The 17808-nt window shown below is 41.2% G+C and overlaps 1 protein-coding gene across 3 annotated transcripts in view; it reads right to left on the minus strand.

Moving 5' to 3' along the window:
• Positions 1-1645: 1645 nt before the first annotated feature.
• LOC107660223 (homeobox protein Meis1-like) overlaps positions 1646-17808 on the minus strand; it is a 59067-nt gene continuing 42904 nt past the window's right edge. For 2 of the 3 annotated variants that reach the window (XM_016449488.1, XM_016449489.1), the window contains exons 9-12: positions 16518-16594; positions 5262-5320; positions 4237-4326; positions 1646-2325 (exon numbers count right to left, since the gene is read on the minus strand). In XM_016449488.1, the coding sequence (XP_016304974.1) occupies positions 2042-2325; positions 4237-4326; positions 5262-5320; positions 16518-16594 (510 nt within the window). In that variant the 3' untranslated portion in view covers positions 1646-2041. The remainder of the gene's footprint in view (positions 2326-4236; positions 4327-5261; positions 5321-16517; positions 16595-17808) is intronic. The other variant, XM_016449490.1, reaches the window with a different exon arrangement.

The following is a 17808-nucleotide window of genomic DNA, read 5'->3' on the forward strand; positions in this document are numbered from 1 at the left end:
GCGCTCGGTTTTAGCGGGTATCTTGGAAACGGCCGTCTAGATAATGCCGTTTCAAGCGCTCTTGACGGAGCCATTGAGTGAGTGAAATAAGGCGTGAGGGGGAACTAATCTTCCTATTTAAGTGTTTGTGGCAATTTTATCTAAATGAATTTTAATGCTAAACGGGGGATAATTCTTCCTTTATCCGTCCCTTCACCTCATCTCGGATGTATGAACGTTGAATTTGCAGCTTTTAGACAAACATTTCCATATAGAGTTGTAAAGTTGGACTCACCTTGTGCGCTAAGAGCCTCATGTTCAGACCATGTTCACATTTTACCTTAGTGTTTTATAATAACTCACATTGTGTTATTAGAATTAATAAGCCTATAACAAACAATTTGTAATGACAAGCTATTTATAAAATAACTTCCTGTGTTACTCAATGTAATTACTCTGTGGACACAGCTGAAAGGTGTGACCCAAAGATTTTCGATGGGATAGGACTGTCTTATAAAAGTCTCAAACTATTACCCCTGGCTGAATCTATAGGTGGTTTATGGACCCATATAGTTTGATTCGAACACCTACATAATAATTTAATGGTCTTGATCATATCACAAATTTGAACACTTTAGAAGTTTGGAGAATTAGATCAGAATTAGAATTAGATCAGGAGACTGAATTTTGGATTCATTACTAAGGGTGGCAAAAGAATGTAATCCAGGTTATCAAAATGAACAAAGAAAAAAAAAGGCAAATCAAAGTAAAATGAACACTGGCTAATGAATAACTATTTTGAATATTTTTAGTATTAAAAATAAAGATATCTAATGATGGATAATGATTTAAATAATGCATTAATTAAAATATGTTGAATGAAATAGAGTACTACGCTGTTATTTGGTATCTGAAAACATTGTGAAATTAAATAACCCAAACTATTTAAAGGATTTATAGTATTTTGTGAATGACAACCATACAAAACCTGAAAGTTTTGGTCAGTTAACAGCCTCATAAAATGAACCAGTCGTATGTAAAATCAAACCAGGCCCAGAACCCACAAATATATGAAAAATAGTTCCCCCTCTTTTTACACAAAATTTATTCATTTACAGTGTATACATAAACTCTTCAAAATTCAAACAAATGATAGCAAAACGTTAAACCAATATCCCCAAAAACAGGTTTGCTTAATCAAAAGAATCCCAAATCCCATTTATAACTTAAATGCTGAAAGTTTGATGGGTTGGCTTTACACACACACACACACACGCTTGTTCTTCACATTCAGCTTCTCACACATCCAGTAAAGGTAAGTGAAAATAATTTTCATTGGTTCCAATGATGTGGGGGCAGTTCTATTATGATGTATTGGGAATGCAAATTGGGAATGCAAAATGGAGACCTCCTGAAAGGCAGGAGGATGTGGCTCAGACAGGTGGACAGCACTCGGTTTCTTCCTAAGGCCGTGATGGGTCATGGGAAATCTGCCCTCCTGCAGGACAAAAAATAAATAAAAAATGGCCTGGCAAATATGTATTCAATGAATTATTGATTTATTCACATATTTTTTCTCGTTTAAACGCAAAGTGATTTATGGAGGAGGCCAAAAGTCTATGGAGATGGCACACACATAGTGTGGAAAGAAAAAACGTTCACATCCTTTTTTTAAAAAATCTATTAGAAACAACATAATATGCAGAACAATACGATAGCATTTACAATACTTTTTTTCCCAGGTCATATGAAAGTCCAATGCAATTTTACAACAGTATACAATATGTATTCATCCCTCCCCTTTAGAGGCTGATATAGTAATAAATTCAATCTTTCTTTCTCTCTCTCACTTTTTGTGTCTAAGCAAAGGGCACCTCCTTTTAAAGTGTCCCATAGTATACAGAAATCGGGCTTCTTTCTTAGTCCGAATCTATAGCCAAGATGCAAGCTCCTCAGTCTCTGTAACAAGTCAGTATATAATCGTGCTTGGCAAGCCCCAGAAAAACCAATCGCAGCTCCTCTTCTATCCGTAGCAGTCATTTAAAGAATCCATTTTAGTAAATTACTGGGCATGGATGTCCATGAATTGTCCTCCCATGGTAGGGTCTCCTGGATTGAACATAGGGGGGCTAGAGGCTGACATGGGCATGGCAGGGTGAGGTGGTCCTCCGTGCATTAACATCGCTGGGTGGTGGGGATATCCAGGGATGTAGGAACGCATGGGAGGGCCGTGCCGCAACTGAGCAGGGTGGTGGGGCATCTGGGAGGCACCATAGCCTGGTTGCCCCATAGCCATACCCACCGGGCCACTGTGTGACAGGTAATCCCCTGGTATGCCTTGTAGTCCTTGGGAAGAAAAAAAGAAGAAGAAGATTATAGCGATTATTGTTGGGGGAGGGCAACATTTTTGTCCATATGCCCATAATTAATGCTCTCTGTGCTCACTATTGTCTTGAAAGTAAAATGAAAAATTTTTGGCCACCCTTGGCTAATTTTGTTGAAGAAACACAAAGAACGGTACGGGGGGAAATGGTCATAAAACAGTCATTCCCTCGCTTATCAAAGGCTCGCCCTCTTCTGCTTGAGTAGTTAGGCTTTATCCACGCTGACAGGTGTATTGTTTCGGAGAGCTATAAGCTCTATAATCGTCATGGGCAGAAAGCATAACGGTTTGCTAAGTAGGTTTAATTGGCTTTGGTTTTAAGTAATGTTGCAGTGTGACTGCTTGGAACACCTTAATTTTAGGTCTTGGGACTTCCCAGCAAATAGCTGCTTAATCTCGCCTTGAGGAGAATTCCTCAACTAATGAAAATTGCTTATAAAATATAATGAATCCTTGGTCTCTTAATCAAATAAGATAAGGTTTTTAATGTTTTTTTGTAATAACCTATTAATTTAATTGGTCGCGAAGTATAAAACACATCACTTACATTTAATTGACCTAGAAACTATAGTAACAACATTTAAATTAGACAAGCTAGGAAATGTCAGTGATGAAGCCATAAAGAACAGGCATTCTTCACCATGGCGACATATTTCTGTCACACTCTGCCTCCTTTTCTTTCCTCATTTCCCCCTCTCGCTCGCTCTCTTTTCCCCTCAACCCATCTCATCTAAGATTCTACACGCGGCCCAATTACAGAATTCGGCAAGCAAATTGAGGCTGTTTAAAGCAGGTTTCTCTCGTCTCTTCTGGGAACTACAGCAGCTGCTGTAAGCAGCCATTTGGACACCAGGAAACACTCTCAGTGTTTAGATACGCACACAAAGTGGGCACGTGACATTTTAAAGCGCAGAGCTTGTGTTATCAGCCTATGTCTCTCGGTTAAAGACAGTGAAGTAGAGAGTTTCTTTGACAACAGAGGTATTCTGTGCTTGGCTGCATTAATGATCGCTATTTTTGTATACTGAATAAGTCAAATCCATTTGTCACACCGCTTGTGATGGCATATTTAATTTGGATATAGTCAATTAGGCTGGACTAAGCTGTGTACCCTGCTGTGCACACCTCCATTTTGCACTCCTTCATCTCCCCTGCCTTTGCCATTAGTAATCCTATTAGGAAAGACAGACAAGGAAATAGTGGACCAAGTCAGGGTCGATTGAAGCAGCTCCACCTAAAACATTCCATGCAAGACTGACATAATTTCCAAATGTGTGGCTATGTATTTGGCTGCAGGGTGAGAGAGCGATTCTTTGTGTTTTGCCTCGCAGGTTGGTGTATAAATGTAACTCATGCATCAACTGTAGGGAGACAGATTTATGAAGATGCCGAAAGATGAGAAAATAAACAGACCACAGCTCAGAGACAGGAGGTCAAGAAACAAAAGCACAATCCCCCATTTATTAAAAGAAAAGAGAAGAACACCATATGGCACAAATAAGACAATATAAGTAAATGAACAAGTAAATAATGCATTCAAAGGCTAAAGGTTAGAAGGAAGCCTAGCTTTGGATAAATCCTGCAGCTTAACTGGCAAGGTGGGAGGGGGGTGAGTGGTTAGCAACAGTGACCAGTTGCACAGGGTGGAAGAAGCTTGGATTCAGAGAGAAGAGCAAATTCTGGGAAGATGGGTATTAGAAAGCCAAGGTCTCAGAAAGGAAGCATGAAGGGACAAAGGGGTGTAATGCATTGGACCACACCTATGCTAGCCAAGGGTCTTAGAATCAGACTGAGAAGGAGATAGTGAGGAAGAGAAGGAGGGGGCTTGTGGGAAGGTGGGAGATGTCAGAGGAGAAGACACGCCAAGGTCTTACCAGGTGGTCTGATTCCCATGTGCTGCTGGCCGTCCATCACGAAGCCTCCCACGGGCTGACCATCTGGGTTGTAGGGAGCTCCTTGACTTACTGCAGGAGGGCATGGTCAAGGAATGTGGGGGAAACGAACAGTGGTCAATTAATGCTTTTAATTAAGTCGCTGGAGAAACATCATCTGTTAACACACATGCAGACTTAAGCATTTCACACAGTTTCTTTGGGTTTCGTGAGAGATAAAACACTTGACAGAACATGCCCAATGAAGCTTAAGTACTAGGAACAAAAATATTCTATATTCTATAGATACAGGAAACATTTTTAGATGACACAAAAAAATGAGGAAAACCTAAGTGATAATGTTTTATCTACACAAGCTAATTGAGATTGTACTTACAGTTAGTTCACTCTGTTGAAAGTGTGTGTGTGTGTGTGTGTGTGTGTGTGTGTGTTGGGAGGTTATTTGGTCAAAGCCAACAGCTCAACCCCAATGAATGCCTTTGAACTTTACTGAGTCCCTAATGCAACCCTGCCCCCTGAACCCTATTACAGGTAATAAACTTTACAGCAGTCCACAACAAGCCATGCACCAGGGGCACTGTTCACTAACAGGAAGAACTGAGCTAGGAGGAAAACATTGCCTCTACAAAATAAAATATGAAGTTTAAAAAATACATAAATAAGTAAATAAAAAGGGGAAAAAAAAAGTTTAATATCCTCTGTACTTTGCCGAACAACTCTCCACTGTTCTCCAGTATAATGAGTTGCATAGAGATGATCCAGTTATAGTTATTGTTTCAATACTTTAATCCATCGTATGCGTTTTCTCGCTTCTCTTCGTCACTGGGTTATATAGTGCCCAAGTCAGCATGATTAGTGCTTTGGGTTAATTGGATGGATTTTAGTGGTCAATCATTGTTGACATCCAGGCTGGGCTAAGTATTTACCGGCAGGTGGGCCTCCGGGTGCATGGCTTGCAGGGGGCTTTCGCCTGTGGGACTTGAATACAGAAACTATGGGGGACTTGCCTGCTCGGTTGGACTGGTCGATCATGGGCTGCACTATTCTTCTTCTTGCATTAATGAACCTATAAAAAACAAGGAGATGCAACATATGACTGAAAAGTCACTGGAGATTTTGCTGTCTTTTTCTGTAAACACAGTCACGTCCAAGCCTGCTGCTGTCCAGATCAGCCCAGATAGCTAATCAGAGGGGTAATTGAGGGATTTTTTTCTCTAATCCTCTAGTACTCCAGCGGGAGTGTCAGAAAGTTGTTCCTTAACACAGAAATGTTCACAAAGCTTATGACTTGTACAAACTTGTGCTAGCTTAATATATATTGCCTACTAAGCGAAGTGCACAAAAGCACTTTGAAGAAAATTCTATGCAGTTCAAGAGACTCCTTTTACTTTTTTTTAACAACTTTATTTTAAACCACTGAGCCATTCAAACCCTGATGCCAGATGTAACACAGTTGATATGCACCACAGGAATTAATGTGTTTAGAAAATGTTTGCTAACAGAAAAGTGTTGCATTGTCAAAGAACACAAGTACAAGCCATGTTTTCTTTTTCCTTGTGTCTCCCTAGAGGCAGAATAATGAAACTGTGTGTTCAATGAGGAGATTTTTTTACCCGCCAGAAAGAACAGGCTGCTCCGCAATTCTGCATATTGTGCATAACATTTGTGACAAAACATAACTGGCCCCTGTAGCTTCTGACCCCCAGCCTCCTTGCACCATACATCGGAGTGCTCTGGCCTTGTTGTGCCTAAATTCCCTCTAGTGACCCCGTGACCCTGGTCACCATGCTCAGGGGTTCCAACTTGATTTATGTCCTCCTGCTGTTACCACAGTTGGACACTTCCATTTCATCCTTTAAGGGGGGAATTAGTAGACTTTTAAGGAAACAATAGCCCCGCTACTCTTTTCAGGCTGAGAAAAGTAAGGGAGGAGAGCTTGGGGTGGAGGGAGAGAGTGAGAGAAAGGGAGAAATAAAGAAAAAGAGCAGGACTAACAGACAAAGAAATGTTCGCATAGGCATCTGCTAAGCTTCTTATTTATTAATTATAAAACGGATCATTCCAGCTCTAAATTTTTACTGTGTTTAAGCCATTGGAAAATGCAACTATAAACCACCTACGATTTGGTTAATTAACTATATTATTATTAATATATTAATATTATTAATATTCAGAATATAATTAATAAATGTACCAACTGAAAAATTATGTTTTTTTAAGTGAGCCATGATTTTAGATTTTACCATGATTAAGGGGATTTGTACTATAATAAATGGCCTCTCGTGGCGTAAAACTTTAATAGAATGTTTTTGTTCCTTTAAATTAATTTGACCAGAGATCTCAACTTTCTCATATATTCATCACCAATATCACTCTACGACATCACCTTAAAGGCTTAAAAAAAAAAGATCAGGGGAGGAATGTACTGACATGGCAGTGCATCATCAAATGAGAGAATGTCTGGAGTTTTATCACTAGCAGCGGGCTGGAGAGCAGGGGGAGTCTCAGACTAGGCATTCCTTTTACTGCCTTCATCTCAGGCTGGGGTCAAAGGGGGGGCACTGTTGTCTATCTGCTGACCTCTGCCGTTTGGATTTTCCTCCCTCGCTCACTCGCTCTCCCTCTGCCTTTTTTCCACTCATACAAAAGGTTATATTTCAGTATGTCTATGTAAATGCATATGAAGTACATCATTCTTCTCAGAAATGCCCCCTACGTTCGCTCTTTCCCTCTGCCTCAAATGTAAACTGTGTGAGGGGGCGCATGCTTGACTACGGAGGACCAAATTCACTCATGAAATCGCATTTCAACACACTCAGCTACATTTACATGTACAGTGTATATTAAAAACCCACAAACAGGCATATCAGTAATACCGATGGAATAGAATGATCTGATGATTCGGATCTGCATCTGTGGCTCTACAGGAATCTTCAGTAAAAATATGCATTAAAAGAAGCTTATTATATTTAATTATACAAGTTTCATTCAGAAACACTCACTCAGTTTTTGTGCCAGTTTTAAATTATATAAATTAAATGATACTTAAAAAATTAAATATAAATTGTGTCATCAAATAGTTACACATTTAAAACTAGATTGATTCCTTAAGTAGCTACAATGTAGTTTGCTATGTTTTGTTAGCTTGTAATGTAAATAACTATTTCAAAATTATAGCTCAACTGGAGTTTAACAGTTTCAAATAATGTGTAGCTTGTATCTTGGCAAACTACATTTTCGAAGTAGCTTCCCGCACACCGGTTAACTTGCTAACTGCTATACTTCAACCAGCTAATCACGCAATAAGACCCCTCTGGTGAAACCAACGTTATTATCAGTATCTGCTCCAGAGATCCATTTACTCAAGTAATTAGTAATTCACATGTTGGCATGCCTCAAGGCAAATTTCATAAATACGAGCATCTCATCTCGACCTAAAAGTCATAAAAGTCCACCTCGGCTCCTCCTCTCCCCAAGTCAATCTGGGGTCAGTCACTATGGCCTGCCTGTGCTTAAATAAACTAGTCCAGCTGTTTGCTGCACAAATTCCATTTACACTCCTGCCTCCCCCCTATGCACCCGCTCTCACTCACTCACTCACACACACACACACACACTTACATTTACACACTTTTTTTAATCAGTGCACAGCAACCCAGGCCTGGAGGAGTGGTGTTACCCTGTTCCATTGCTGGAAACAGACGAGGGGGAATGGGGCGTACATAAAGGACCAACTTCCAAACACTCTTTTGCATCTCTCACCTCAGACAATTCCATTCAGCCACATCACACCCCTCTTCCTCCCCTCGCACTGCATATTCCTGCCTTTCTCACCTCTCTTCACATTCTTAATAATATCGGCCTCCCCCTTGGCCCCTCCGCTGCTTCTTAGACTGGCCTGCGGTGGTGGAATCCCATAAAAGCCCTGATATACTTAAAACAAAGTTCTTTTTCGTGCTTTGTTTAGGGGTAAAACAAAGTTCAAAATACATGTGCAGCGGTATACTGTTATCAAACATCCCGATGCCGCCCACTCTGATGAAAGCAATGTGTATATGAATATGTAAATATGTGCTGTGCGCTTTCCTCTCAGTAACAAAATAAACAAAACAAAAATGGAGAGAACAGCAAGCATTTTTTTTTTTTATATAAAGCATCTGTTCATAGCAACATGGGTGTGTTTGCACAAGCTCTGCAAATCAGCACTCCCGTGAAGTCGTGTCACGTGTATTTACATGGCACTTTATTCAATGTATTGCTTAAAAGCAAGCAGCAGTATTAAACATGAAAAACTGTGTCAGTGTCTCATTTCATCAAAATCAAAACTTAATTTGCTACTATAAAGCGACTCTCCACTGTGCGGACATCTCACCTCCAAGGACTCGACAGACGAAATGAACCCAGAGAAGAGTCTGTGTGAAAGGAAGCGGAGCCTCAGCGCACACATCCTATGACATAATCGTCACGGACCAATGGTAGTACGAAGGTGTTTTGCAGCTGGAACAAACTTTTCCGGAAAGTTTGCTTTGGCAAGCCATTTCGAACTCCCAAAACGAACTTCGTTTTGGCCGGATTTTGTTTGAAATGATCACATCAGTTAAATCTCCAGTAAAAATATGCATTAAAAGAAAAGATATAAAAGATGTTATGGTTTTAGGATAATTATCAGTTAAAATAACGTGTGCTTTATCAACTTAATCATAGTGGTAACTCTGTGTTGGGTAGTAACTGGTTAAAAATACCTACAAACTATATTTTCAGTAGTGTGACAGTAGCTCAGATGTTTTCAAAACATTGTAGCCTTTCCAGTTATAAACTGCTTTGTGACAACACTGCATTGCTGTTTTCAATGTTGCACTGTATTGCGCACACACACACCCAACTAAGTAATATCCATACATAAAGTAATAACCATTAATTTGTTAAAATTAAAAATAAATATTTAAGCCCTCAATGACATTTTAGGTATTATTTAATATGAATATGTAAATATGTGCTGTGCGCTTTCCTCTCAGTAACAAAATAAACAAAACAAAAATGGAGAGAACAGCAAGCATTTTTTTTTTTTATATAAAGCATCTGTTCATAGCAACATGGGTGTGTTTGCACAAGCTCTGCAAATCAGCACTCCCGTGAAGTCGTGTCACGTGTATTTACATGGCACTTTATTCAATGTATTGCTTAAAAGCAAGCAGCAGTATTAAACATGAAAAACTGTGTCAGTGTCTCATTTCATCAAAATCAAAACTTAATTTGCTACTATAAAGCGACTCTCCACTGTGCGGACATCTCACCTCCAAGGACTCGACAGACGAAATGAACCCAGAGAAGAGTCTGTGTGAAAGAAGGCGGAGCCTCAGCGCACACATCCTATGACATAATCGTCACGGACCAATGGTAGTACGAAGGTGTTTTGCAGCTGGAACAAACTTTTCCGGAAAGTTTGCTTTGGCAAGCCATTTCGAACTCCCAAAACGAACTTCGTTTTGGCCGGATTTTGTTTGAAATGATCACATCAGTTCGTTCTTCGATTTCGCTTGAAGTATATCGGGGCCTTAAGGTTATCTATAAGCTAGTGTGCAACAAAACAATAACTAAATTCGCATTTAGAAGATATAAGCATTCAAAACTAACTTACAGTCTCTCACTTCCGCCGATAGAGTGGTAGAACTATGACGTCACTTTGTAGGCTTAAGAAGAACCCACTCTACTGGGTCTAGGGAAGCAGGGGCCATGTACATACTAAACCTAAAGATGGATGTGAACTAGTTGTTAATACAGTGATGCCATTCTTCTTTAGACACTTACAGCTCTGAAGTGTGGTGCTAGAAAATCACAGAAACATAGGCATGTGTCTTGACTTATTTGCAAATGTTGCTGTAGTTGCTTACACCAGCTAATACCGAACTTGCTGGCTTCCAGGTTTCTTGTATACAACTGTGAGATTTGCATAGCTATCATCATGTCAAACACTAATATGGGGGATTCAGTATCACATTTAAATCTAGTCATCGTCCCGAAAACTTTGCAATGTGTATGTGGTCAGAGATTTCCAGACTTTACCGGGATTACCTGGTCCACTCTAGCAGAGCAAAACAGCTTGCCCAAAGAAAACAGAGGAGATGTAAAGGGGGCTTTTGGGGAAGTCTCAAGTAGGGGCTGGTCTAATCCTGCTGCATCAGCCCCCCTCCAACAGAGGCTGGCCATTACTTCAGCAAACTCACCCCTGGTGCACCCCACAAGCACCTCTCACCAAACAAAGTTGAAACCTTTCCATTAACAGAGCTGTGAAGTCCCCTCTAAAGCCGCTTTTAAAGAGTGGGGCCACTGCCTGGGGGCTGAGGAACACACTTTATAAACACATAGCCTGTCTGTGAGAAAGAGAGGGGTGCAGCAGAGATTGCTACGAGTTGCTCAAAAGAACAACGCAGCCAGGAAGACATGAAAACTTCAGACCAAACAACCTGGAGAGAGGAGACCATTGCTGTGATCAACCTCTGTTGTGACATTCAAACGATCACCGAAAAACAAAGCAGACTGTAACTGCTGCGAGGTGCTGGACATGCTTCAGAGACGGTTCTCCACTCTTCTGGAGCCGGGGACTATGAGGTCATTCTTGGCATGAACATGGCCTGCCTGCTCTCCTCTGATTCCCCACCCAGTCCAGAGAGAGCAAGAGAAATAGAGCACAAATATATCAATGAGGGAGGGCACCCTCATATGCCCATTTCACAAACACAACATTGGAACACCCTCCATTCTATGCTGTTGTCTGTCTCTGAGGGCTCTTCATGCAGCCTGATGCCGGAGGCAAACGCTTGGGCCAGAGGGCACTGCCTCTCTGTCTGGGCAAACATGCAAACAAACAACCACACAGTGTTGGGAAGTCAACTGTCAGCTCTGTGTGTGGCAGCACAAGGAGAGGAAATGACATCACACCGGCAGGTTTAATAGGTCCTCCGCCTAGCTGTCACTGTGGTGGTCTCTGCCGGGCGCTGTAGACCTCATGCTGGCACCACCATTTCTATTGACACACATATAAGACCTTACACATAAGCTCTGACTGGCATTACTAACCATGCACTAACCAACCAGCAATTTACCTGAGTAAAAAATATATATATATTTTTTTTACTTTAACAGCTGATGGTATGGTAATTTTAATTATTTTTGTGGTTGTTGTTGTTGGAGGGGTGAAGTTCAGCATGACCTTGCAATCACTGTAATGCTAAAAGCTCATTAGCTAATCAGTGGTCGGCTCGCTAATCAGCGGTCCAATCTGTTCCTAGATTTATAAACATAACCAATATGCTCTAGTGCCGATCCACCCTCCGTCTGTCATATTCACATTCCCCCACAAAAGAGAGGATAAAAAAGTAGAGAAAGGAAGATAAAATGTAGGCAGTGCCTGGGGCCTGTTGTGATGTAAGACAGAGGGAGAGAAAGAGGGGGGTGCACCCTTGTATGGTTCACAGACTCTGTACGAATGCATGCATACACACACGCACATATCCTATGACAACTTGCTGCCAAAGAGCCATCCATGCACATATATCTCCACATATAGAGACGCATTCTCTCCAAGACCAAGAAACTATTTTAACTGTGCTGGTCTCGTTTACATGTGCACACACATGCACACGCAGTCCAACACACATTACAAACGACTTCACATGACTAAACTCACGCACACACACACACACACACACACACAAGAACCACTCCAACTTGTCTGCTGTTGACACAAAACAGAGATCAGGTCTGAGCAAGTGCTGAAATTCCAGTATGGCAGAATTGTTAGCAAACACTTGAGAACAGACTGAGCCCAACTGTGCAGAAAGGCAAACAATCCCTATATCCATCCAGCTTCATGGAGCTGAGCTCTCCACTATGTCTCCATCTTTGCCTCATGTAGCAAGGGATTTTGAGGGTGTAGGTTGGGCTGCATGCCTGTGTCTCGCTGGTGTAAATATGTCTTTTGTTTGGCGGTTTGACCCCAGGGTGTGTTGGTATTTTGTAACGACTTCACATGACTAAACTCACGCACACACACACACACACACACAAGAACCACTCCAACTTGTCTGCTGTTGACACAAAACAGAGATCAGGTCTGAGCAAGTGCTGAAATTCCAGTATGGCAGAATTGTTAGCAAACACTTGAGAACAGACTGAGCCCAACTGTGCAGAAAGGCAAACAATCCCTATATCCATCCAGCTTCATGGAGCTGAGCTCTCCACTATGTCTCCATCTTTGCCTCATGTAGCAAGGGATTTTGAGGGTGTAGGTTGGGCTGCATGCCTGTGTCTCGCTGGTGTAAATATGTCTTTTGTTTGGCGGTTTGACCCCAGGGTGTGTTGGTATTTTGTTGAAAGGCCACGGATATTCACGCTAAAGCACCTTGACAGGTAGGCTGTGTGAAGGCCGCTCCGGGACATGGGCTATGGCTCATCTCACCCAGACCTGCTTGCATCCTTTGGGCCGCTGTTGCGCTCACACACATACACATATGCATGCATGAACAGTGAGACTCACACATATGCACGCATGCTCAGCTTAAGCAAATAATTTACCGTGTACACTACACCCAGAATTATGGATCTAGCAAACACGTACTCACACATATACAGTCCAAAACTAGAATCCAGTGTAAGATTTTAATGCCCAGATGTTGGTCTGTGACAGTTTAGCAGACTTAATGTAGTTCCTTGTTATTTTTTTAATATAATTATCCATTTGTCTTGAAAATAAACTGCACTATAATCTTTATTCTCAAGCAAGTCTCCATTTGCTTTCCATTTAAATCTCATTATGGTGTAGGAGAAACAACTGATACACCACATAGATGTCATTTGTGATTTTGCTTTCGTATAGGTAAAACGCTTGTGTATCACCTCTCCAAGATTCCTACTGGGTGGGTCAGGGGTCACATTTTCCCTGAAGCTATAAGAACGTTGCCAGATACTACACACGAAGAGAACATAGAGCAATCATACAGAGCTTTTCTTGAACAAGTTTCAACTTCTCTTGACATGGGCGGGCTTGGCTGTCAGAGAAATGAAGCATGCCAGTCATCCAGTTCTCTCTCTTTATTTTGCTCTTGCTCCTTTTTTCTCTCAGGCGCAGAAACCTGATCCAGGGTGTGTGGACGCTGTTTCTCTAAAGTAGCCCCGCCACACTTCACTCCATGCTTTTAAGACTTTCATAAAAGCCGCCTTATTGACAAAACAATCCATCCCTGAGGTTTAAACAGCATCTTTAAAGGGATTATTAAATTCGGCCAGGAAGGGAAGAACGGGCAACACGTGAAACCCGATGACCTGCCCATTGATTTTACATCACTGATCTTTATGGAGTGTTCTGAGAATGCTTTCTCTTATCGTCAAAGGCTAAAACTTTTCTTTCTCTCTGCATCTTTCCTTTTTCTTACTCTCCCATCAAAGCTATTTCAATGAAAGTTTTGCATTTGTATGTTGAACGACTGACTACCTTTACATCATTATGCAGTTGAACACAATCCCTATCAAAGCTCTGACATCTCCTTACAAAAATAGATCCCACAGTCGATCCACATCCCCTCCTTGATGCCACGTTCGCTCACTGTGTCTTAGGCTGTCTCTGTGTGCTCATGCGTGTCCGCGGGTGTGCATGCATGTTCGTCTGTGCTCATGCGTGCGTAAGGGTGTCCATAAGGGTGTGACTAAGTGTACGTCTATTGCGTATCGTCCAGATTTGAAGAATAGTTTTCATACACTCTCAATGCATGTTGACTAAACAACGCACACACCCACGCGGGTCGATTGTTAATATGTGGACCCAGATTTGCAGCAGTCCCTCACGTAATGTTAGTGCCAATAATTCATGAGTGATCTGCACCCCGTGTGGCCTTTAGCATTTTTTATTTAATCTTCAGCCTGCGGATTCTCTGAGTCCTCATCAATAATGGACACGTACATGTGTGTTAACAAGACTATGGGAGCAGGGCTTAAGAACGCCGTCATTTTCAGTTGATCTCTTGTTTAGCTCCATCTGTTAGCTGTTTGTTTGATGTCACATTGTGGTTTCCACATGTTCGCCCTTAAGTCCTATAATCAACAAAATTTTTTCACAGAGATATGGTTAAATGATATGGACCTGCATGCTATTTGAATGAAATCTAGTGGAAGGATGGAATTCATCTTGTAAATCTTGTACGAATATTGCATGTTGGGCCGGTGCTTTGACCAGTCTGAGGAATAGAATCACAGCTAGGGAAATTGCCTCTAAAAATCAGCAGGTCAGGAGGTAAAATCACCAGGGGTTGCCATGGAGACACCCAATGGTGAGCTTCCTACTAAGCAGAACCACGGCCCTATGAAACAACAGATCCTACTCTCTAACCCCTAATGTGCTGAGACTCTCTCTCTCTCTCTGTTTTCATACACATTTTTCATGTCATCTGCGCCCTTACACACATATCCGAACACATATGCGCACTGATGCACATAATCTGGGAGAGGGCTGCAAGATCCCAGTATGCAGGGCTTAGCAGCTAATACTGCTTAAACTGACCACCTCTTGCTGATTGCTTACACACTCAGACAAGTGCTCTTTCTCCCACATCCACACAAACACAGGCAACATGACAAGTCTTCCAACATACACCAAACCCTGCTCCAAAATGAGTCGGCCCAGTAGCCAGAGTGCTGGGGTAAAACAAGACAGTGTGTGAAGTAATTGCCTGTGTGTTCTCTGCTAACTAATATGGCTGAAAGAATTGATCTCCCATGGGTTGTTGTGAGGTCACAGAAATTGATAACCCCAACAAGATTCCCTTGTGTCCGTCAGCCTGCGTCCCACTGATAGGCCACTTTTGTAAATGAATCATCATTCTTAGTCACCGGTTGTCTCCAAGGTACTGAACTGAACAATGGTAAGGATTATGTTGTCAGAAATTACACTTTGTGTAATGGGTTTTAATACATCTCCCATCTCTCTCACTCTCCTAACATCTGGTGTACATAGCAAGGGATTGGTTGTTAATAAGCTTGAGAAGCCTGACGGAATAGCAATGTTATGTAATCAGGATACAAAGGTATATTGCATTACAGTTAAATGTAATATGTTTAGCAATACATTTAGCAAAAACAATGATTGCTAGCAGAATTTGAATTTTTCAAGAATACTAAAAAGATATAGTACTACCAACAAGTACTATAGTACAAACAACTGATGGACATTCCATAGCACTTATCCACATGTGAGACTGCACCAATTACAACCGCCAGTTTCTACAATAATTGCAACTACCACATGCAAATGACATGACACTCAAGTGAAACAAACCATTTTTACAGTTGCAAACTCATTGCAATGACAACTGCTGGAAAATGCTTTCAGTGTATGGATACTTGTTTGCTTGCTCTATAAAAATGTGAAAAACTTCTGTTGCTTTTCTCTTGTAACTAAAAGTAGTTTATTGGTTCATATTTGGATGATTAAGCTACTGATTACCTTTGTGAAGTAATTAATAATTTGTGAAGAGTAATTTGTATCGGAATGCAATTTTAAAGTAACTCTCCCATCCCATGCTGGGAGCTCCTACATCAAGGCCGTTTTATTCAGCAAAATGGATTAGGGCATGTAATCAGATCCTTGGCAATATCAATCTCTGACACTTAGAGAACAAGAGCAGAGTGAGTTTGCGAACAGAATTTCATGTGAGGACCTGGCAAGAAGAAATATGTGGCAAAGATTGTTCTTTGTGTTCTTGCATCCAACATTCCGTCCTATACTAGTTTTCACCTCCTCACTCCCTATCTCAGGCACTTCATTAGACACGGCTAATAACAGTATGTGCTGATAGCCATCTCTGGGAACAAAAGCACCCCTGCAGAGGTTCTGTCAAACTTTACGGAACTTTTAACAATGGAAATGGCAAAATCAATAGCTATTTAGGTGGGGACAAAGAGTCTCGTGTCACAGTGAGCATGGGGCAGACAGGTTTTGAGAGGATTCAGATAGGCACAAGAGTAGCTGCTCTCACAGGCATTCATATTTGAATGAGAGAACAAAAAATAAAAAAGTCGGAAAAATCCTGGCGGCAATATCCCTTTGGGTGAATTGATTTGAAGGGAGATGAGGCGATAAGTGGGAGACAGATGGGAGGGGTGAGCAAAAGCGGGGGGTGGGGAGGGGAGTGTATTAATTCAAATCATTAAGAGCCGCTTGCCAGGGGCGAAGCTATTGATTGCATGTAAACACAAAAGTACAATTGACTTACCAGTTGTTCACTTGTAGTATAGTCAGCCCGGTGTCTTGTGCCAGTTGCTTTTTCTGTTCTTCTGAAGGGTAGGGGTGCTGATAAAAGAGAGAGAGAGAGAGAAAACAGGAAATAACATGAGAAATATTGTAAATAAATCCATCGAACACATTTGTTAGTGAGAGAAAGGTCTGAGGTACAGAAGGGAGACGTTGCTCACACATTTGTGCAGAAAAGTGGCAAAGCAGCTGTTAATTAGTGTGAAAAAGTGAGCTGTGCCTCTTTCTTAGAGTCATTAATGGAATATGAAATTGTGTAATTAATGGCAGCGAAAAAGGCAAGCCAATTATAAAGTTAAGTGAAGTGTGGGAACAGAAACAGTAATTAGAGTGCTGTGCCGTGCAACCCCACTGAAATTTATTCTAGTCATCTTGCTGCCATGAATGCATGATAGAGAATGGATATCTAAAGCCTTGTGTGGAATACAGACCACACATCTGACACATACCTCTTCTTTTTTTTAATCGTTGTAAGATAAGCATCATTCTAGATGATTAGCCAGTCAGCTAAAAGTTAACAACATGGATGATGCTAAATTACTGCGAACAGTTTTCGATACAGCTGAGTTCTTGAAGTTAAGAACTTGATTTGAGCTGATCTAGCTGTTTAAATAAAGGTGAGGTGAGATTTGCTTGATTTATATTAGTGTTAGTGTGAAGTATTGAGCTCGCTAGCTTTGAGTCTAAACAATGTGCTGTTCATGAAAAAGACAAGACAGAGCCTGTGTTGAGGCCCCTGCTGAGCATGTAAAATGGGAGGTACATTGTGCAAAGATGTTTACACCACATTTATACCTAGAGAGAGAGAGAAAAAAAAGAGTGAGAGAGAGAACCCTGTGTTTTGATCTCAAAGCACAGCAACAACCCCTTTCCCATTTCTGTGGTACAGTATTTTCATATTATGCTTTGTTAACACAATAAGTGGACCTGGACACCTACAGTCTTTGTGGATGGCTTGGTGTGCTCTTTGTCTTACTGTGCTAACAGATTCAGACCTTCTAAGCCCATTACCAAATCTTGCACAACCTGCTAGGGATTAACAGAGACAGGGGCTTTAACTTGGCTTTGGGTTGCAAATCAACCAATGTGACAATAGATCGCTGTTCAACAGAGAAGTTAGCAAAATCACTATGGCTGAATGACTTGTTTCCCACTAGTCTACAAACCATAAGTCAACATCCTTGACACTGTAGCAAAGCAATTAAGAACCAAGCATGTCACAGCGTAAAGGTGCTTATATAAGTTACCTTTAT

Source organism: Sinocyclocheilus anshuiensis, unplaced genomic scaffold, assembly GCF_001515605.1.
Source record: "Sinocyclocheilus anshuiensis isolate Anshui unplaced genomic scaffold, SAMN03320099.WGS_v1.1 scaffold475, whole genome shotgun sequence".
Classification (NCBI taxonomy): domain Eukaryota; kingdom Metazoa; phylum Chordata; class Actinopteri; order Cypriniformes; family Cyprinidae; genus Sinocyclocheilus; species Sinocyclocheilus anshuiensis.